We start from the raw sequence: 23203 nt of genomic DNA on the forward strand, positions 1-23203 counted from the left end.
TTGTAGCCTTCCTCACTTGAAGTTTACTTCTGTTTTGCCGGCCGTAGGCTACACATTCTGTCAAATGTTTCGGATTATATTTAGATCAAAGGAAACATTTGCTGCTTTCTTTTGTGGACTTCTGCGTCTCCCACTATTTTAGCAATGCATGGGTGATATAACCATTATTCAATAAAAGTGAATCCCTTTTTTTCCTCACTGAAGAATCATGTGTTAAGCCTCGTTAAATCGACCCTTCATCTTGACACCTGTGAGGAAGCAAGGAAGGCTTTGTCATTTAAGACCCTCCAGGTGACCACCGCAGCCATTGCATGACTACACCGCTGACGCATCTGCAGAGGGACACGGCTGCTACAATGGAAAGTATATCAAATGAAAGTGACTTTTGGCAATTCAACGAATCCTGGCGGAACTCAAGCCTCGGTAACGGGACCGGTGGGTTGAATCAGACGAACCCCCTGAAGCGGAATGAGGAGGTGGCGAAGGTGGAGGTGACTGTGCTCGCCCTGGTGCTGTTTCTGGCACTGGCGGGGAACCTGTGCGTCCTGCTGGCCATCCACACCACCAAGCACAGCCAGTCCCGAATGTATTACTTCATGAAGCACCTCAGCATCGCCGATCTGGTTGTGGCGATATTTCAAGTTCTCCCTCAGCTCATCTGGGACATTACATTTCGCTTCTATGGGCCGGACATTCTGTGCAGGTTGGTGAAATACCTACAGGTCGTTGGGATGTTCGCCTCCACGTACATGCTAGTTCTGATGTCCGTGGACAGGTGCTTGGCGATTTGTCAGCCGCTCCGCTCTCTGCACAAGAGAAAAGACCGTTTTTATGTCATATTCTCCTGGGTTCTGAGCTTGTTGTTCAGTACCCCGCAGATGTACATCTTTTCCCTGAGGGAGGTCGGGTCAGTTGGATCTGGAGTGTATGACTGCTGGGGAGACTTCGTGCAGCCTTGGGGAGCCAAAGCTTATATCACTTGGATCAGTCTCACCATATATATCATTCCAGTGGCCATACTGAGTATTTGTTATGGATTAATAAGCTTCAAAATATGGCAAAACTTTAAACTGAAAACTAAGCGAGAGCAGTGTATAAGCCTCACGCCCAAGACCTCCAAGGGTAATACTCTGGCCCGCGTGAGCAGCGTTAAGCTCATCTCCAAGGCGAAAATAACCACAGTGAAAATGACATTTGTGATCGTCTTGGCTTACATCGTCTGCTGGACCCCCTTTTTCTCCGTTCAGATGTGGTCGGCGTGGGATCCAGCAGCGCCCCGTGAAGGTAGGTTGAATTTTAAAGTTTATTATTTACCGCCAATGCATGCGCACATGCTAAGGTGCCCTGACACCTTTTAAACACCTAAACACTGTGGTATGTATGAACTCACACGACATTCCACGGACAAAATTTCCACGTGAAAATGCTTGATTGAATGATTTATTGTCTGCCGCATCCTTCTTGGTGCGCGTCATTGCTCGCTTTACGCACGACATTTGCGAAGATGAAAGTAAGCAGTACGCAGGCTGAGCAAACAGACTACATAAACTGATGCAACAAAAGCAGTATTTTGGGCACTGCTATTCTGTTTGCCTCATTCATGCGCGTTGGACACTTGGGTTTTACGCTTGAGATGTCGTGGCCAACTTGAGGAGAATCTGGTTCTACTGGTTTATGGATTTAGTATCAGAGAATGTAGACTATCCGACCAATGATGGGGTGCAGTGCGGACTGATAGTGAGGTTACAGATGATTGAGCCATTCAAGCTCAGAACGCCAATAGGCCAACTGTACAGGAGGCTGCACCAGAGTACCAAAGCAGGATTTCATGTAGCTTCTAAAACACAAATGCATGGTGCGAGCAAATAGAACTCATTAGATCACATTAGACAATTTTAAAGCGAAAACTCGAATTCCTAAATTACCCACGATTATTTTCATGAATGAAAACTGGATACAGAAATTTCCAAGTGTCCTCTAACACCTCACAGGCTTCAGCGAACCCCGTGTGATGGCTAATCATTAATCAAATTAGTGTGCGCAACAGCGCGCCAAGCAGGTTTATTTGTGCCTGTGAGGCAGGTTGGAGTGTGTCTTTGACATTTAGCCACGATAGGCTCCTAAGTAGACATGAATGTGTTCCCTATATCTATTGATCTCTATACTGGGCTATGGCCACACCCGTATAACAATACAGCATTTAACACGGCAATTTCAATTTAAATTCTATTTACACATTTCGGAGATTGAGCCTCTGTGCTCCTTCCATTCTTCCATGTAGGTAGGTCTAATTAAAAGGCACAAAAGGCTTTACTTGCCCTTGGTAAAGGGGAGGTTGAACTTGTGTTAGCCAAATTATTTTATGCTTTTTTATTCTAATTTTATTTGTTTGTTTGTTTGTTGGAAGGACCATTGTTTTATTGGAAAAGTGAACTCAAGGGCAAATGTAATTCTGTCCATTCTTTGGAGGACTTTGCAGAATAATATAATGTCTGCATCTCCTTGTGAAAGAAAATATAAACTTTTACCACAAAGAAAGAATAATGACAGTATGTTTTACAAATAAACTTTCTACCGTTTTCAGCTTTCCTTGTTGTTCCTCAGACAAATACTTTTTGGGGAAGTTGGAAGCTGGTAAGTCCCCCCACATACAGGAAGAATAAAGGGAAGCAAAACAAAACGTAGTTGAGAGGAAGAATATGAACAATAATGCAGAAGCACTAAAATAACACAGTAATCTCAGGATGGCTGTCGATGAGGGGAGAGTAAACATACTTTGGTATTGCAGGCCTTTGTCTTGCTTCTCTGGGTTTGTGTGCGAGGTTCCACCAGACTGCTTCTGTGTCGTTGTCATCTTCCTCGAGCAGCACTGCCTCGCCTGTTGCCCTGGGATGACAAACTCTTTGGAGCTGAACAGTCTCATAATACGCATAACTCCTCTAAAATTGAGGGCAACACCTCAACATTGAATTAGTGAAGTATTACAAGAGGAGCTGTGTAGCAAGATGCAATAATGCAATAAGGATTGGCTCTGATGGCAGAAATGATGTAACATGGCTCAAAGCGGCTCTGTTTTGTTCTAAGATAGTAACCCAGAGAAAAGGGCCAATAATACTTTGTCCTTTGTATGGAAAAAAAGGATTCATCCATTTTATTTTGCAGAGCCTCGATCAGTGCAGTGGAACATGATGATGAGGCCAGCGCTCTGATGGCTTCTCTACACGTGAACAGTGATCAGAGAGAAAGGCTAGAATTGGCAGTTACACGTGCAAGTGTTTGTGTACAATAGATAGGCTGAGTGTCACCTGTGTGTGTGGAGATAAAGTGTCCATTAGACTCAGCAGAGTGAGCCCAGCCCAGACAGCCTATAACAGAAAGCTGTTTCCAAACAGAGTATCAATACTTTGTGATATGCTCCTTAATAAATAATCAGTGTGATATCACCCTGATTACAGGTGATTACTGCTTATTACAGACATTACATTCAGATTACATCCCTCACATACAGATTATATTAATTGGGTGCTTCTGTATCAGACCACATGATTTATTCTATTGTGGATTATTTCCTTAACCTTTTTATGAAACCGAAGTGAAATGCAACCTTAGTTAAAATGTTTAGATTCATGAACACTGATTATTTACTTTTTTTTTTTTTTGCCATGGTGCAGGACAAAAATGTCCATTGTTCCAACATGTTTATGATTGATTGTTTCCACCATGGAAAGTTATTACCGTGTGTTCCCTTGAGATCATATCCAATAAAGATATCTTTTTGTTCCACTTTCACCATGAATCACACTGACAGATTAACATAAGTTGAAGTCTCCTACTTTCAGCCTCTGTCTTTCCTGCAAAGGGCACTCTCAGCAGAAACAGGCTGCACAAACAGCAGCACACAGCAGTATCCATGACTGAAGCTGTATGTGGAATTCCTCCACCTCGATACATTACACTACAATAGCTCCTATAGTCATGGGATTTCATGATTGTACTGGCACGGATAATAAAATTTATACAAGTAAATATATCAAAATCGGATCAGTGGTACAGCAGTTATGGCCTTTCAAAGTTTGAAATTATGACCATTAATTACAGCATCCGCATCAGGCCAGTCAGTGTAATCAAAGCCAGCCCTAGGCTTTTGGTGGCCCTAAATAAGAAGTGTTTGTGGTCCCAAAACACTCCAAGCATAACCACCAAATTACTCCCACCATTAACAATAATGATAATTCCATTATGTGGCCCTTCTTAGCGGTTGGGGCCCTAAATGACGGCATAGAATGTATAATAATAATACGGTCCGGCTCTGAAAGTCATTTTTTAAACGCCAGAACACAGTGTCAAAATATATCATCCCTCCAAGTTTTGTCAGACCAGTGGAGTCTGAGTTATCACCTGAGATGTCACATTTGATGGATGGATGGACGGACGGATTTCATCGCGTGGGGGACAAAACACCCTGAATCAGACATTCATACAATCTCCCAAATCTCCAAATACAAACATTTCTCCCCTGCTAAGCCTTGTGCCCTCGGCCTCGGATGCTGACTCACCCTCTGTGCGGTATTGATTTGCATTAAGTACTTAATGGACACTAAGCCCAGTTTCCAGTCTCCAGGTCTTAAATATTGTTATAGACCAGATCATATCTCTGTAAACGATTTTATTTGTAAATATTACTCAATATTTATGATGTAGAAATCATGTAAAACAGTCTTAATATTAAATTGAGATGATCATAAGTACTAATAAGCAGAATCAGCTTGATGTGTTCTCATTAATGAATTGCTAAGGAGCCTACTTTGTCTTTGGTAGCCATTTGTCATCAGCTCCGACAGTCAGGCAGATTGACCAGCCAGCGCATGGTTATTCTGTCTTCCTTTATGCTGTATGATTTATCATTCCCTTGTGAAAGGCACCATGAGCTAATTGAGTAAAGATTTTTCCTCATAATTCCCCCTCATAATTCAAATTAGATCCAGGCTCTTCTCTGCTCTCGTCCACCCTGATAAGAATGCTTGATAGTCACTAGTTAGTCTGGTGTTTGGAGACCTTTCGCAGTTTCCTCAGTGGTGTATTTAGCATTTTGTTAGTGCCACATATGTCATCCAGCATTATACCCTGTAGTACAGCAAGTCGATGCATGGATAAAAGTTTATTATAATATTAATTTTGCAATTCTGCAGTTTTGTGTTTTTAGAGAACTGAGGTCGTTATCCGGCGAAGTCACACAGCAATGAATTCTTTTGGCTTGACTTGCTGTGGGACATTTGATAAATTTGTGTTTTCTTGCTCAGATAAAAATACTCGCAGTATTTGCTGTGTACTCTTGGCTTTTACTTTTGTGCATCTGAAAGGATAAAATGCAGCGTGCTTAGTCAAAAGCAGATTATAACACCTATGACACTGTAATAGAGTAATGAGTTACACTGAATTAAATTCCTCTTGTAGGCTCATAAATCAAAACCTTAATGGCTGATGATCAATTCTTATCAATTATGCGTGCGAGCTTTGTGCCCTTCCAGAGACCGTTTACACTGAGCAGTTTTCATCAGAGCACAGGGACAGTCATTAGAGACATTGTGAGAACGAGCATAAGCACAGACAGGGAGAGAGAGATTATCAATCAGCAAGAAGAGGTTAAATACGGGATATGAGCCAATTACATTAATCCGAAAGTCATTTGCCAAATGTCAGTTGGATGGTGGAGTCGACGTCGCGTAAATGTCACCCAACGCGCCACTGCAGGTCGCACTGAGTGATGTACATAGCATTTACTCTTCTCTCATTTTAACATTTAGAAGTGTATTCTGGGTATTAACTTTGTTTTTGAAAGTGTGGAATTTTATTTTGTTGCTTGTTTCAACTGGTCTACCTTTGTTTGTTTGATTTATACCTGACCAATTTAGTCAGTGCTATATTTTATAGGTAGATGAGAGAGAAGGTAACCATTTAGGAATAAAACAGATTCCTTATATGTGGTATTATCACAAAATGAAATATATATATGTATATATATTGTATATGGAAATGGAATGGAAATACAATAATAGATGTTTGCTCACAGTGTTTTTTGGTCCTTGGTTTTTGCCTAGATCAATGGTGACTAAGAAAGAAAGTATGTGAGCTTTCAAAGTAATTCAATGGATTTTGTTGCCTGAAGAGTAAGTATTTAAAAAGTGTCGGTACGTGTAAGTTTGGCTTAATAGTATGAATAAGGTTAAAAGCCTGAGTAAGTTGACGTGAGGATTGAGTCTGAAGTAATACATTTATACATTTCAGGAATGTGTGAGGGAGAAACAACTACTTGAGAATCCTTTCAGACAACAGTGCATTTTGGAGTGCTATAGACTTGAATACATTTTATACTCATTCATTCACTGAGAGCGGCAGCTAAATGTCTAAAATTTATTTTTCTTAAAAAAGTAAATGACTTAGTTAGAAATTCAAAGGATGTTGTGAGGCTTGCTGGAAGTTGTGAGAATTGCAGTACTTGCAGAACACCACACATGACATTTTGTAATGTGAATGCTGTTTGACTGACCTACAAGTGCAATGGATGTTAGGAGAAGATAGTAAGTGGGTAGAAAAGGAGGCATAAATTTAAATAAACTTATACATTAATAGGAATAAAAACACTTAAATATGGGTGTGCATAACAGCAGTGCGTTACCTTTCAGCTACAATAATAATTTTGTCATATTCATGATGGGAATAGCAGTGGATCCCAGCTTTCAGCTACCCACTAACATCCTCATTTGTTCGAATCAAAGCTTTCAGGAGATGCGTCTGGTCACACCCAGACTGGGTATAACTCTTAAGTCTTGTGTTAGCAGTGTATCAGCACAGTAAACCTTGTCTCTCTCCTCTCCCTCAGCCATGCCCTTCATCATCTCCATGCTGCTGGCCAGCCTCAACAGCTGCTGCAACCCTTGGATCTACATGTGCTTCGCTGGGCACCTGTTCCAGGACCTTAGGCAGAACTTTCTGTGCTGTTCAGCGCGCTACCTCAAGTCCTCCCAGTGCCACTGTGAGCATGACTTTGACTCCAGCCACAAGAGCAACTCCTCCACCTATGTCATCAAGAGCACTAGCAGTCAGAGAAGCATCACACAAACCTCCACCACATAAGCAACCCCCCCCCATCCCTCCCTCCCTCCCTCTGCCCTCCTTGTCCCACTGCCCATACAATACCCAGCAGTGACAACTCCATCAGATACCTCTCTCCCTGAGGCTTGCTATTCACACCCAAACGGGGAAAGACACCAGTCTTGTATCTTCAATTTGCAGTACTTTCTTATGGTGGGTTAAAGTGGAGTTGTGAAATGGATTACTGTTGTATATATTTGGTGGCATTCTTTTGTTATTTTACTCTCACCAGTCAATTAGTTTCTCATGGACCATGCTGAGCAGTCGATTGAATGTCTGCTTTTTTCAGATGTATATTTACATGTTTGATCCGAAGAGGAAGGAAAAGCATGGAGAATAATGGAATGAATTTATATGCACGGTCAACCTTGGCCACCCACACTATTGATTCAGTTGTTGGTGTCAACCAGGTGAGAGATTGTGGATAACGAGAAACCTTATGAATCCAGTTTGTCGGTGTTACAATGAAATTGCTCACCTGTTATAAATATTGTGTGCCATGTTGTTCACTTTTGTTGTATTTGCAGTGGATCGGCTACATTTAAACTGTTACATACTTGAGATGATGTGAGATGTTATGGCTTCATGACGACAAAATAAAGTGTCCTACAGAGCTTGTCACAACTGGTAACGATAGAAAAAAGCTTAAAAATATAAACAGCAAAAATACACTCAGTGACCACTTTATTATGCTCTTAGTTAGTGTTAGGTAGGACCCCCTTTTGCCTCCAGAACAGCCTGAATTTCTCGAGGCACGGATCCAGCAAGGTGCTGGAAATGATCCACAGGGATGTTTGTCCATGCTGATTCAATAGCGTCACTCAGTTCCTGCTTGTTGATTTTTTGGCAGCACATTCATTCTGCGAACATCCTGTTCCACCTTATCCCAAAATTGCTTTACGGGTTGAGATCTGGGGACTGTGCAGGCATATGGAGTAAACAAAAGTGACTGTCATGTTTCTAGAACCATCTTGAGGCGATGCGTGCCGCGTGACATGACATATTTCCTGCAGAAATTAACAATAAGGGTAACCTGTGGCCATGAATTAATTCTAGCATCCTTTGTTGCAAAGCTAATTAAGGCTGAGTTTGTTGTTTGGCCAGTTTTATTTCTATTCACTTTCAAGAGCCATCAAGGTTGTGAAGCATCTGATATTCATTATTTTCAGATTATAAAGCATCAATTGCCTTTGCGAACTATTTACCCTGGTATAGTGTGGATAACATGTTTAACTAATAAAATGTCAAGGTATTGATACTTGGGCAAAGTTAAATTTGCCTAGAACCATAATTGTACCACATTATATTAAGATTATATTATTTCGACTTATCAAGTTTTTGCTCGCTTACAGCCTTGATACCGTGACATTTCATCAGAATAATGTAGTTTGTGCTATTCCAGGGTTAAATTAATAATATCAGGAGAATTCTTTAAAAATATAAATCTTTCAATGTAACAGCTGGCAGTGAAGGCTTGCCAGACCATATCAAAGATGTATGCTATGAATTTCATGATCTAGGTGGGTTGTATTTGTACAGGTTATCTTGAATTTTATGTGAAACAACAAACTTCAAACATCACCGTGTCAATAACCGAAGCAATGTTCTATTTTTTTCTGGGTTGTTTTAGTATTACGGTTACAGCTGTTTACTTGTGAGCTGTTTTCCATTCTTCATTGGCTTATCTTTACCAAGGATGCCAATTGGTAATGTAATGGAGGGTAATGTATTTGTCTGTTAATTGTAAAAGTTTACTCATCTTTTACAGAAAGCCCACAGTTTCTCTTGAGGAAACAAATAAAAACAATCATAAGATGTGTATCTGTTGAGAATGTGTTGTATTTTGGTAACACCAAACATATTTACATATTCTACAAATTCACTGTCTCTGTGCAGGTTTTGAATGCTAGGTCAGCCTCTTCAAACCATTCGTTCCGAGATACTGTAATAAGATCGTCGCTGCTTAGTCTGAAAACATCTTTCGGGAGGTAAAATATGAATACCTTGATTCATCATCTATGTGCAGTATATGTGTTTCAACCTGCCTTAAAGATCACTCTACTTGAAACAGTTCCTTGTAAAAAATCACAAACATCAGCATAAAGACAGGATTTTTCTACAAAACTGGTTTCTCCTTTTATGGTCAATATTTTTCCCCTTAAGGCTACTGACGGCATCTTAGAAAACACTGATAACATATTTGCATTTAGAGTGTTGTATTTTGGAAATATACATATGTATCTCTTATTTATTTGAAATAAATTGTGCATCATATCAAGAGAGATTTTTTTTTTCATTTCTATGGAAGATCAAAACATTAAAAACCTCTGATTGTATCCACATTCTACTGAAGTGAAAGTGATTGAAGCTCTTGCTGTAGTTTTTATGGAATTTTAGAATATACCCTGGCAAAGAAAACATATACTCAGTAATTACACTGTGCAGCACTGTACTTAGTTCATTAATGACATAATACAATGACAGTGTACTGCATTGGCAAAAGCATATGCTTATTTTCCAGCACTAGATGAAGGATTTGAATAACTGCTGTGGAGCGGCCTGAATCAAGGCACACAATGAGGGCACACAGAAAAAAGGTGCGATGACACTAGACCACCAATAATGGATGTGAGACACTGAAGAGCTGCATATATGAAACACACACAATAGCAACCTCTAGTGGGTCACAGTGCCTATAGGTCACTGCTGCCCAGCTGATTGAAATCAATATCATAAAAGTAAGGTGAAGATGGTTGTTAAATCTTCATAATGAGAATCACTTGAAGAATAAAAGGGCCACAGAGTAATATTAACTTTCTCAAGAATGCTTTGAAATAATACACTTTTTTTCTAATCTAATCGAATACACCCTATTAATGCCATATACTAATTATAAGTACAATCTCATAAATTGTAAAGTGTCTTTAAATTAATTTCAGCTTACATTTAATTTGCCCTACTACACCATATAACAGCAAAAAGTAGTTTTCTTTTCTACCTAGATCAGAATAGAAACAAATTTCATGGGTCTCATTGAGAGGTTTGCACACTTTACTCCAGCAATAGGTAGACCTGTACTTGTTCACGCATACTTGGCTGAAATATCCAAACATTCCACTCATCACCCTCTGTTAAAAGAAAAATAGATCATCTGCATATTTCTTACAGCTGCAAATCTCCAAGAAGTCTGTTGGTTACTGTAGAGCCATCAGAAATTAAGAGGAAAAGCTATCGGAATAGGCTTTTAAAATATATAAAGAAAGTAGATCCATAGGCTGAAAACATTCCTAATGTTTAATCAAAATGATTCAGTAGAGAAAACATATTTCCAATTTCTTTGTTCTGTAAAAGAGTTTCCAATCATGATAAATCTCTGTGATTATCTATCTCCATCGTACAATATAAACTAAAACAATATCGCACACAGCAACATACAGTATCAATATAAATTGGAAATAAGCCAAATATAATGCATACAGGCAGTATTGTCCACAGGTGCAGCAATGGTGGGGAGTTCGTTTCATGTCATGTGAAGGGAGGAGCCATTGTCTGAGCATTTTGTGATAGTGGTAGACGAGGCCAGACAGATCCTCCTGATGGCAGGCAGCCCTCGGTTCCCTCCGCGAGCAGCACTGAGCCCTCCGTGAGTGCCAGAGCTGTCACACAACCACGCCGCATACTGCAGCTGTCACAGAGCTTCTGGTGGCAAAAAGGCACACTGGGCATGTCAGGACTAGAGGGGTGGAGGGGCAGAGCTCTGAGCTTGAGGATGGGAGGGTGGGGGATGGCAGGCGATGAAAGACAGGGGGTGTTTTGGGAAATAAGGATGATGATCCACTGGTGTATAAAAAAGATACCACATTTTACGCAATCACATTGTGAAAACTACTGTGCGAGTTTTTAGACTTCTTTGCGCAAGGCCACGCGCACGCTGCTGAAGATCTTGCCCAAGGCCTCGAAGAAGGGGTCGCAGAAGGTCTGGATGCAGAGGGAGTAGATGCGGCTGATGCACTGCGACTCGATCAGGCAGCTCTTGATGCAGGGAACCACAGCCCAGATGTGGCAGAAAGAGATGCAGGCGAACAGGAAGCCCCACAGCAGAGCCACGGGAATACCGAAGACGGCGGACAGGACGCGGTAGCACCAGTACTTGGACACAGTGAAGGTGGTGTAGCTGAGCTTCCACACCCCATCCAGACTGTGTGTACCATCAGGCTCTGCAATCACATCCTCAAACTCCACCTAGTGAGAGATTCAACAGAGGCTATCACTACAATGCATCATGGATTCTATCCTTCTACCAATACCAGTACTGCAAATCTCCACCCTTAAGGGAACATTTAAGAAGATTTAAGAAGTAAGATGATACCTGCAGAGTGATAGGAACAAATTTATGCAGAGAAACCAATTTTCTGCTGTAATTCATAGGATGAAAAATACACCTGCAGAGAGTGGCTCTTGATGTATATGTTGGGTCCAAACCTTTCTACTCGCTCCATTCTGACACACTTTTCAGTAACCGAAATTACCTTCATGTAAAATGCATGAGAGCGACTGTACAATGATCCGATTGTGTATTTGCATAGTGCGTTCAGTATCTGGCACCTGGGCTTATTCGAAAAAGCTGGCTGTTGCCTAGTCAGCTTAAACTCAGTTGTAAAATGTTAATTAACTCAGTGATCATGGCAGGTGGATGTTACATTGACGAGATGCATTGCAGAACTAAAAGTTTTTTTCAAGAACACTGGATAGGATCAGTATGGGAAGCAGCCACTCTCCATCCATTTCCAATATAGATAACAGCCTGGAAACCTTCCTCTGAATGAATGGCTAGACATGCATCATTTTAAAATGTCTGGCTTCTCTGAATTCTTAGGCGATTGCTAGAGTGAAATTCTGAAATGGACGATCAATGTTCTTTCAGAAACAATAGATGGAAACCGATATGGCCCAAAGCTGGTCAGCCTCATTGTTCAGCAGCTGAGATTCCCTGGCTGATTAAGAACAATGCCTTATATTTGCGGCAAATCAAAATTTAAATTAATTAAAGAGGAAACATTAACAGAAAATGAAAAGCATGGAATAGAATTGGGAATGTTAATTTGTCAGACCAGACTGTTGTAACCAAACTTAACAACCTTTACAGTTTAAAAATATATCAACCATTAATTTTTATCGGCTTCTTGTTAACTTTCTGAACATAAACAGGAGTATAAATCATTCCAAATTGAAGTGTTACCTCTAAACAAATGCTGTATACATAAATCACAATTTACTGCAGCCTTCATTGAAAATGTTTATATGAACCTCCATTTAGTCAAACAGTCATTAATCCAGTTGTATATGCTGTCCTGTCCTTAGAGTAAATATTTTGTGATGATATGTACACATGGCAACAATCACAGGATAAACAGTGGCCAAACCTAAATAAGACATGATGATACACTATATCAGTTTCACACCCTTCTACCCCATTCCATAAATAAACATTGTGTTGAGCTCAGGCAGCAGGAATAGCTCTTGGACTATTTAGGGACCTTCCCAACAGTATAGTAGTAACCTGTTCTTCTGTCTTTGCACCTAGCAACCAGTTTATTTATTTTCTCTACATGTTTCCATACATGCTAACATAGGGGTTACACTCTTAAACCTGTCTGTGAGAGAGCGGGGTCTCCATGCTGCACAAACCTTCACCACGTCCTCATTGATCTGCTTGGGGTCTCTGTTGATCAGGTCAATCTCTTTGGTGTGGCTGTCCTTTAGGATCTTCTCTTCATTGGTGTTATACTGGTACTGGTCCGCCATGGTGGGGCTGCTAGTCCTGGCTGGGGCAGAGGCAGGGAGAGTGGGGCGTTAAGGGCCGGGCAGGAGACAGTGAGAGTCAAGCCTCCTGGAGCAAACTGCAGGCAGCCGCCTCAGGACTTCTGAAGCCCCTCTGACATGCCAGTGGACAGCTGCTGCAGACGTCCTGTTGAAAATGAATGCCTGGCACGCGCACGCACACACGCACACACACACACACACACACGCACACACACACACACACACACACATGCATGCATGAACGCACACACATGCGCACACACACACGCACACAATGTGATGCACGCAGACAGAGAAGGCATGCCTTAAAGGGGAACCCAGGGCTGTGTCACATTTCACACAGGGTTGTGGGGTTAGCTGGGCAGGGTTTGCATGGTGGCACGAATTTCCACCGCAGAGTGAGGCAGTAAGTAAAAACTCACCCTCCTACTCTGACTCTAGTTCGGCCACACAAGTCAAATTCCACCACTGAATTCAGTCTACAGAAAGGAGGATATTCGATATGAATATGTTTTTACAATGGAATTGCACAATGGAAACAAAAGTCATGGCAAAATCAAGTCAGTGGTTTACAGGGTTTACATTGTTACTTCAGTAACAATTGTAACATTGAGTAATGTGGATGTGTACTATGCCTATTATTCATTAAAAAGTGAATGCAATCCACATTAAAATACATTTCATTGAAGTGGAACTCATCAACTCCTTCATAACACATGGTAGGTCAGCAGGTTTAGTGGCCCAGGTGTAAATGTTAAGGTCCACACCTCTTTGAATAATGAGTTATTAAATCTAATATAAAAATGAACATCTTTAGAAGATTTTGCCTAATTTCTGCAGGGACAGGCTGGTTTGAGAATCAATAAGTTCATTTTTAATAGTTAATGTTGATCTACTGTATCTCTACTGACACTGAAAAGCTACAGTTAGCAAGCACTCTGTAAGGTAAAAATAATGTGCTCACTCTGCTGAATTGCAGTCAACTTAGCTATTAAATGGTTCGGTTTGATTTATCAGCCAACATCTACAGGCATCACAATATTGTTTTGCAAATGTCACCATGTCAAACAGATCCTCTGTTATGTTTTCTTTTATCTATATTGCATGGTAAGTATATTTGCAAAAGTGGTAATGTTTCTTGGGAGAAACAATGCCATAAAGCATATGAAAGTGTAGACATGCTAAGTAGATTACATGCAATCTAGTCAGAGGGAGAAAAATGAAAATATAATTTATTATTCTATTCTCATCAAATGTTTACTCTTTCAATGGAGGTGAAATTGAATAATTCAATGGCTTACGCTGTGTGAATGTTTCACAGTCTTAATACTACACAGTAGTGAAATTTCATACAGGGTGGGTCTTAAGGCTCTTCAGGCATTTCTGATTTTAGCAAGGCCTAATACTATAAAATTCAATACTTGCTCAAAATAAAACTCTGATTCAGTCTTCCTTAAGCTGTGCAGTTGTTCCTATCAGTCATAGCTTTCTATATCAGCATGTTGCATAAACAAACTCATAGCGTGTGGTGCTGCCAAAGTGAGGGGGGAGAGGAAGAGGAGTAGAGAGAGAGAGAGTCCCTATACGAAAATTAGTACGAGGACTAATAGCACCTCCAGCTCTCTGTTGCTATTTATCTGGATCACTGCTCAGCGGGGTGTAAAAACGGTTCACTTGGAGGATGTGTGACTTTCGGGCATGGCTTGGTGTTCCTGGGTTTGGTTCCCTGGTGGCAGACACAGGGGGAAGGAGGGAGTGGTGGAATGGGATCAGAGTGCATGTGACCAGGAGCCAACGCAATTAGAGGAGTATTCTTGGAGTGGTGGTGGAGAGAGGAGAGGCCGGTTAGGCGTGGAGGGAGAGCGACAGAAATAGCTCTGCAGAGAGTCATGGTGGGCATGCCTGTGTCTCTATGGGTGTCATACATTCAACTGAGGCTGCACCGGCTCCGCTCTTCCATGTCATGGAGAGAGACGCATGCATACAAGGCTCACTCAAGGCAGACTACCTGCATTTAGAGTCCGGAAGAATGTAATATTACAAATAGGTATCAGTTACACCTAATTTGAAGGATAAATGTTTTCATATGTTTTCAGTTGGGGATGAAACATCTCCAATGTCTTCATTATCTTTCACAGGGACCAAAACATCTGTTGATGGACCTGTGGCAGTTTCTCCTGTTTTTCAGAAACAATGTTGTATTCCCAACTTAAAACTCATATCACTTTTGAATTCCTTTTTTTTTTTTTTACTTTTGTAGACTTGTAACTCAAAAATATGCAAATTTGCTTATTACTTGTTACTCATTTAAAAAAAAAGATTCTAAGTAGTGGGAATACTTCCAACCAGACAGTATTTTTTCTCATCCATTCCATTCCACTTCTCATCTAAACTAGCTTAGTGTTTGCACAAATTTCAATCAGATATGTTGAGGATGATAAAAGTAAAACCTTTTTTCTTTGGTAACTGTTCTTGGATTCACGCACTATTTCTGAAATTCAAAAAGTAATTTGTTACACCACTCATAAAAATATGGATAATATTGATGCATTACTGATTAACACATCACCACCCAACATTGCAAACAACTATAAAGACAAATGAAAGGTATGGTATTATAAACACAGCCCTCTCACTTGACTCTCAGCTGTTCCTTTGCAAGGTTTTGTCAAAATATCTGTAGAAATTTTAATTGTAGTTTTACCATAGCAGTCATCATCTAACAACAGCTACAATAGCTAATGTAAAGTACATTTTTAACCTTGAAAGTTACTGAGGAGAATTACTATTCCAGTGACCATGGAAACACTTACTTGAATCCTGAGTAGTATATTACTGTACTATAATTCCAATGCAGGGAAAAGTATACAAATCCTTTACTTGTGTGGAAATATCATGATAATTTAGTACTCTGGTAACAGTAAAAAAATTCTATTAATTTAAATTTACTGTATTTAAAATTCTTTCAAATTTGAAATGTAAAAGCATAACACTACAATAACCCGGCCCCCTGAGGCATTTGAAAACAAGATCATTTACAAATGGACCATAGAGTATTAAGACTTAACCAAAAATACTTGTAAACAATTTATAAGCAACTTATGAGACATTTATAATCTGTCTATGAATTATTAACAAAAAGTTAATCAAACTTTACATGTAGACCTTGTAGACCTTGAATATTGTTATTGCTGCTGTTATTTTTATGACAGGTCTGTGGTTCTTGATGATTTTCTTTAACATGTGGCATCTTTTAAACCCTGACTACAAACAAATGTGTCAGTCTTTAATGTGGGACAGTAGAGGTTTCAGTTGAACTGGACATCAATGACAGACAAACAAACTTGTAAATTCATTAATGCAGTTTTATTCAACATATTTACAATATCATTACAGATTCTGTTATTTCCTTAGACCAGGAGAATGTTGCCAGTGTTTTGCCAGATATTAGGAACAGTCAGTGCTTTGGTGTCCTCCACCTAGCTTACATGTACTAGAACTTCTTCCACCTTCCCCATAGATACACACTGGTCCATCCAGGTACTTGTGGGGCACAGTTAACTTGCTAGCAATACCATTAGCCTCTCTCAGTGCCTGTTAGCCATGCCTGCATTACCAATCAGCCATGCAAGGCACACACCCTGGGGCCCCAGGCCACCAAGAGACCCTACAGCCCTGGGTTCACCCGTAGCTAATTTTGTAATTTAATTGCAAATTTGTACTCTCATACAAATTTGCATACTATCTTGGCTATCTTCAATAGTTGTGCACTGAACAATTTTTAGGATTGTTTGCCTCATCTAACTGTTCAGAACATGCTTGCTCTGGGACATCATCACTATTTCCTACAATTTTTCACAACAGGGACAACTGGGTTTCTAAAAGTCAACATGGCTATATCATGTCAATATCATGACAGGTGAGAAAAGATACAAAATAGATCAACAAGCATGATTTAGATGGAAATCTACTTGTTAGGGATTAACAGGGTCATCCCTATGTTCCCTCAGCCCTATGTGTTTAGGCAAGGAGCTCATATGGTTGAGGTTAGGGGTTCCAGGGCAGATGAGGTGGTTGGGTTGAGGCATGAGGTCACTGAGGTTAAGGTTAGAGCAAGCTTGCGGTCAAGGCTGTCAGAAGGTAAATTGGGATAGGGTTGAGGGAACATAGGGCTGAGGGAACATAGACACGCTCCCGGATTAACATGTACCCTGTTACAATTTTTTTTTACCTGTTTTATTTTTCACTTAAACCCTCTCTATGTGTATCTCTAATTCTCGATTCATTCCCAACCCAGCTAAGTGACTGTTGCAGTTGGGTGGCAGGCTGCCAGGCCGGGACAGCCTGGATTAGTCTCTAGCCAAACGGATGGTGATGCTACCACAGCACTTTCCAACACTGGTAAAGAGGGGCCCGATGGCAATGTTCAGCATGCTGCCCCACACAGTCTGGACCCAGTGCATGTTGATGAGGCAGAGCTGCACACAGGGCATGATCAACCTGGGGAAATACAGGGAAGTGGATACAAAATGAGCTCACTTCATTAGTAATCAATGGTAATTGTTCAATTCCACCGCATATACTGTTAAAAGTATCTTGTTAAAATCTTGTGGCAGACAAAAGGTAGTGTTCTAGTTCATCATTGTCTACCAAGTGATCCTTTGATCTTGTGTTTGCCAGCCACAACAATACACAACACATTAAACTATTCATTCTAGCCTAAGTCTATATCCCTCGTCTTCACTGTAACAATAACCCTACCAGATGTGAAGGCAGCTGAGGACAGCGAAGAGGAGTCCTGCTGCCAGCGACACTGGCACTGCCAGCAGGAGGGAAATGAGGCGGTAGCACCACAGTCTGGACACCTCAAACAGGGCGTGGCTCCACAGCCACACCTTATCAAAGCTCCGCACCGAAGGAGGCTCTGCTATCACATCCTCAAAGGTAACCTCAAGAGACACAAAGGGACACCTTAAGTGAATGGTTGACTGGGACTATTTTTCTAAAGTGTGTAAAAATATAGCAGTGAGAAATAGGAACTTTGATGTATAGGTATGGGAGCTATAAAATATAATATTATTACATACAGAATGTGAAGGATGTGTGAGGCACATGAATCTATTGCATTGACAGAAGGGTTTCCATCACAAACAGTGGTACTTTCACATTAGTTGATACACTTGGTGTTGTATAGTATAGGCTCAATTGCAGTGGAACAAAAAATATAAGTGTGATTATGTCCACATGAGGTCAGTATTGTGCAGCATGTTAACATTCAACTGATACCACAATGCCTTACTGTCTTTCTACTGGAGAACAAACGTCATGAGCTGTAAGGTACTGCAGACATAAGCTTTTACTTACGCAACTCCTTCACAAATGACAAGTTGAATTTTTAAGTTATATTTATCATCAATATGATGATGACCAAAATTCCTCTCCCATAAACTCAGCCTTTTAAAAAATCAAAGCATGGCTGTAACCAGATAGATTTAGGCTTCGGTTCAATTTTGCATTCCATATATGTTATCTGGAATTCAATGAAGACAGGAGGAGTGGTATGTAGAGTATGTGCATTTATTTCACTGACCTTTCACTCGCTCTCCAAACTAACACTTTATACCACTGTTTGTGGCCTGTGTTGTGTCTTCTATGTTAACGTTTGTGTGTGTTTTGTGTTGGGTGCCTCACGTGTGAGTGTGCTTGTTAGTTACCCTCAGACACTTGTTGACTCCTCTGGGATCCCTGTCCTGAACCAGAGGCCTTGTGTCACTGTGGGTGGAATCCAGATCTTCAGATTGTATTTCCACCTCTACTTCCATCTGTTCCCCTGCTGCTTTCTTGTGTGGCGCTCCCAGCGAAGACCACAGAGTGCTCTCTTCCTGCTCCTCCATGTCCTCCAAGTTGAGCTGTGTCTCGGCTAGCTTGCCCTCCGTGGTCATGGTGTTTGTGCCTCAGAGCGATGGAAGAATGGAGGATGAGCAGGACATAACTGGAGGATGGCCACAGACCAGTCCTACTGCTCTGGCCTCTGCAGGCCTGTCACTGACACCTTGGTGGAACATAGTGGACTGCTGACTGCCTTGCCCCTTGTTGAGGAATGCCTTTATTGGCTTTTAGAGGCCCATCATTCATGACATTCTCCATGTGTCAGGCTAAATGAAAGGGCTCATTTAGACCTGTGTGAGAAATGTCCAAAAGCACGGCAAGAGCTGGCAATTACTAACGGGGGGAAATTATCCTGTCACTTTCTGTGTTGTAGGTACAAATATCAGAGGCGTGATGACGATCTGTGAAAGTATTTTGAAAACTTCATGATGATATTGATAATGCTCTCTCATCAGGAAGACGCTGTCAACAGTGTTGGTCCATTAATAACAGGACTACTCGCCACATTAACAGCTTCTTCCCAAGAGCTGTCACCCTAATCCTCCATCCCAGCTGGAGCTCTACGCCTGTACACCGACACAATCTGCCCCACCGCCTCCTCCCCCTGTAGGAAGTGACTGCAGTCCCACTCCTGTTGTATTCAGCCCATCCTGTTACTGTCTAGTCCATTCTGTTTATTGTTACCTTGTGTTGTTTGCACAACTTGCACTACACATAATGCCTGCATACATTCTGTGCACACTGTACATATTATCATTACCTAGTGCTGTTTGCATAACTTGAACTAATGCCAACACAAACCATTCTACACTCTGATACAATATGCTCCACAATGCTTGGAACTATTTCATGCATCCCCAACCTACCCAGAACAAGTGTCTTTCAGTATGTTGGTCCTCTGCATTGTCGGACTCTTACCTGTGTGCCACACTGTCTGAATGCACATAGTGATAGAATGTACACATGTATACATGTATATCTGATATAGTGATATACTGTATATAGTCTACTGTCTGTTGTATGCCATGCACTGTCCTTATGCACTGAATGTTAGGTCCTGTTGTCTCCATGTGTGCCAGTATGAACTGATGTCACTACATGAGTTGTCATTATGTTTCTGCACAAATGTCACCATGAGGAATTCTTGTGCATTTGTGCATTATATTACTTATATTATATTACATTAATTATTACTAAGTGTTTTTGGTTCTGATTCAAACTGTTTTTATAGTGTGATGAACTGATCTATTTTGCAGATGCAAAATTAAGTAAAAACCACAAACATGCACAAATATTGTTCTTTATAAAATTGACTCCCTAATGCTTTGGATCACGGCATGTTTGCTACCAGTTTTCAAGGTACAAATGTTGCCTCATCAAATTGTTCAATACATGCACCATGGCAGCAGGACGGATTCTTTCCCAACACTGTGATCGTCACTAACCAGCCACCAGCCTGACCGCCCCCTATACACACAAGCACACAGTAAACATGCTCCCCTCACCCATCAATTACGTCTGCCCTACCTCATCGACAAGTCTGCTACCGAACCTTTACATTTTACTGCTGATATCTGCATCACAGTACAACAGTATGTTCATGCACACTGCACATCTTTGGATTGTGTATATTGCGTAAAATCATTTGTCTCCTACTATGTACAGTGTATGCAATTTACAAAATTCACCAAGTCAAATTCTTAGTGCATTAAGATGTACCTGGCCATTAAGCAGACCTTCCACACCTACTATCTACAACTATCTGCCTCAAATATCTCATGTGCCTCCTTTGAGACGTCATTCACATATTGAAAAGAACATGAATAGACATTTAGCAGACAAGTATTTCTCTGTTTTTTGACAGTTCCTAGAAGATGCCTGTGCAGAGATGTTTAAACCAAGGGGAGGGAAGGGAATTCATTGGTGTATAGCGCACTCTGTCGGCCATAGTTTGTCTCTCTGGACATTCTGTATAAATTCTCTGTATTTATCTCTCTTTATTTTCTCGTGCCTACTGGCATGAGAAAATCAGGTCAATTGGCCACGCACAAATAGCCTAAATTCAATTTCTCCAAATGCTTGCAATGATGCCTGATTTTCTAGGGCTCCCAATAGGAATGGTACTGTTGCGGTAGTGGAGTGGTGGCAGGGTCTGAATTGCTGTGATGATTAATGATGTCGGTGGAAACCATGGTGATGGAGAGACCCAGTGATTGTATCTGAGCTTGACAGACCCTCTATTTAAATGATGCTAGTTTAGTTACATCTGACATATCTTCTGGCTAAACAAAATCACATTTAAACATTGAACATTCAATATTATTATTATTTATAATTTACATAGAATGTAATAAAAAATCACCAAAACAATTGATTCTTTATTGACATTTTACAAATCGTACAATTTAAAAGGGATCTTTAGGTGATGATGGCGACATAAAAAATATCTCAAACAAATTAAAAGCTCTGAATGTTTGCTTTCTCCAAATTTGGTGGCGTCAGTGCAGGCAGCCTGGCTTTTTGAATCAGCAGACTGACTTGGACACAGCAGTCTGCCCACCAACAATGTAAGCATCAGTGCTCTCCTAACAGCCAGTGTTCCATCCACTGGAAACTGTTTGTACTCTACAGTATACAAAAAGTGATGAAAGTGTTAGCTCCACACAACACTCTGTTGTAATACTTACAAAATCAATAGCTTTCACTGGGGTGAGAGCTTAAATTATTGTATTGACAGCAAAGCTTTACTTGTCACAATGAAATGCGTCACTCTGGAAAATGGCATTGCTGAATTCCAAATCTTTAACAAATTATATAATGAAAGGAGCAGACCACACTACCCTGCAGTAAAATTCATGAAAGTATTTATTATGTTTTTATTTTAGTTTTATTTATCCTGAGAAAGTCAGCTGAGCATGCATGCTCGTTTCCGACAAAGCCCTGCTTCACATTTGCACAGCTAAACACATTCACACCCGGGAGCTGCCTGGTACAACCACAGTCTTCCACTGTTGGCCACTGATCAGCTTCACTAGAGCAGCCCTTGCTCAAGGGCACATTGATGGTAGTTGTTGAGGGGGGGGAGAGCATTACGCATTCATTTTCCCCAAACAGATTTCGCGAAACTGGCCTCTGACCAACTGGCGACCCTCTGGCCACACGCCTGCTTTTTTATTCTCTAGGCTACCATTGTTGTAATGTTTACAAAAAAATGTGAACTATGAATAAAGTAAAAGCTGAACAGAGAGACATGACTGTAAAACACTTTCACGTGTGCGTGTGTGTGTGTTTGTGTGTGTGTGTGTGTGTGTGTGTGTGTACTGTAGAGTCTAAATAATTAAAAACTTGTAAAATGTGTCCCAGATTAGGCCTTTGACACCTCTTGACGTTAGAGAGCATTCTCTCCAGTGCTGTTAGTCAGCCTGATGAGATTTTGATAGTTGTGTAACAACACTCTGCAGCTGACTATCAGAAATATCTGGCTCAGTAAGTGATCTTTGGATCCCATGCCTGCTGCTATCCTCTATAGCCTCTATGGCCTGTACTGTGTATAAACCGCAATCAGGTCGCAGACATCTGGAATTATATTTCCAGACTGAGACCGAGTAGAATTATGCATTATGCATGTCTGCAAAGAGGCAGGCAAATCCTTGCTCTAAACTAACACACACCATGCAAAAAAGATACTGGAAAAAAAAACCTCTCTGCCCTTTCCATTTACCCATACACAGCTTAGTTGGATTTGAGTGGAGAAATCAGAGCACTGTGTTCTGACAGTCACACCTGCCCTTCCAGATGTTCCTGAGAGAACATACTCCTCTCTTCTCCGTCTGTCTAATCTGCTTTTATTAGACATTCTGTCTGGACTCTGGGTGAGAATACAGAGGTGACAGTGTTCTGAATGTCTTCCTCTTGGGCGAAAATGGATGAAAACTCCACCAGACCGAGTCATGGGAGGAGACGTGGTGGTGATCTAGACTGTGCACAATCTGTACTCACTGCTGTTTTAATCTTCATCATATTTTATCTAAATCCACTCGATTCTAGATCCAATGCTGTTCAGATCATTGCATGGACAGTACAGTTTATGAATTTCAAATCTCAACATGCAAGCTTGAGAAATAGTTTAGACTCTTTAAGAGTCTATTCCCTGGTTGTTTGTTTTATTTAGTCTGACCATAAGTATGTAGTGGTTTGCCGTGCATTAGGCAGTCAGTACCTATTGTCTTTGGAATCCTAAAACACCAGATTAATAATGAGAATTGTTTTGCTTTTGGTGTATGGAATTTCATTAATTTAATGGCTAGAAATTGGGAAGTCTGATAATTAAATGAGGACA

The 23203-nt window shown here is 40.7% G+C and overlaps 2 protein-coding genes and 1 pseudogene across 2 annotated transcripts; 1 reads left to right on the forward strand and 2 right to left on the reverse strand.

The window, feature by feature from the left end:
* The first annotated feature begins 356 nt into the window (after positions 1 to 356).
* On the forward strand, positions 357 to 7134 carry oxtra (oxytocin receptor a). Its single transcript, XM_071925847.1, has 2 exons — positions 357 to 1284; positions 6881 to 7134. Exons 1-2 carry the CDS (start codon positions 357 to 359, stop codon positions 7132 to 7134), a joined length of 1182 nt encoding a protein of 393 aa, XP_071781948.1.
* A 3298-nt stretch (positions 7135 to 10432) lies between these two features.
* On the reverse strand, positions 10433 to 13047 carry cav3 (caveolin 3). Its single transcript, XM_071925926.2, has 2 exons — positions 12841 to 13047; positions 10433 to 11394 (listed from the first exon to the last, which is right to left on the reverse strand). The coding sequence occupies exons 1-2, from the start codon at positions 12955 to 12957 to the stop codon at positions 11053 to 11055; spliced, it is 459 nt and encodes a 152-aa protein (XP_071782027.1). The 5' UTR covers positions 12958 to 13047; the 3' UTR covers positions 10433 to 11052.
* A 4277-nt stretch (positions 13048 to 17324) lies between these two features.
* On the reverse strand, positions 17325 to 18917 carry LOC139932156 (caveolin-2 pseudogene; annotated as a pseudogene).
* Between the last annotated feature and the right edge of the window lie 4286 nt (positions 18918 to 23203).

The sequence above is a fragment of the Centroberyx gerrardi genome, chromosome 5 (genome assembly GCF_048128805.1).
Source record: "Centroberyx gerrardi isolate f3 chromosome 5, fCenGer3.hap1.cur.20231027, whole genome shotgun sequence".
NCBI lineage: Eukaryota > Metazoa > Chordata > Actinopteri > Beryciformes > Berycidae > Centroberyx > Centroberyx gerrardi.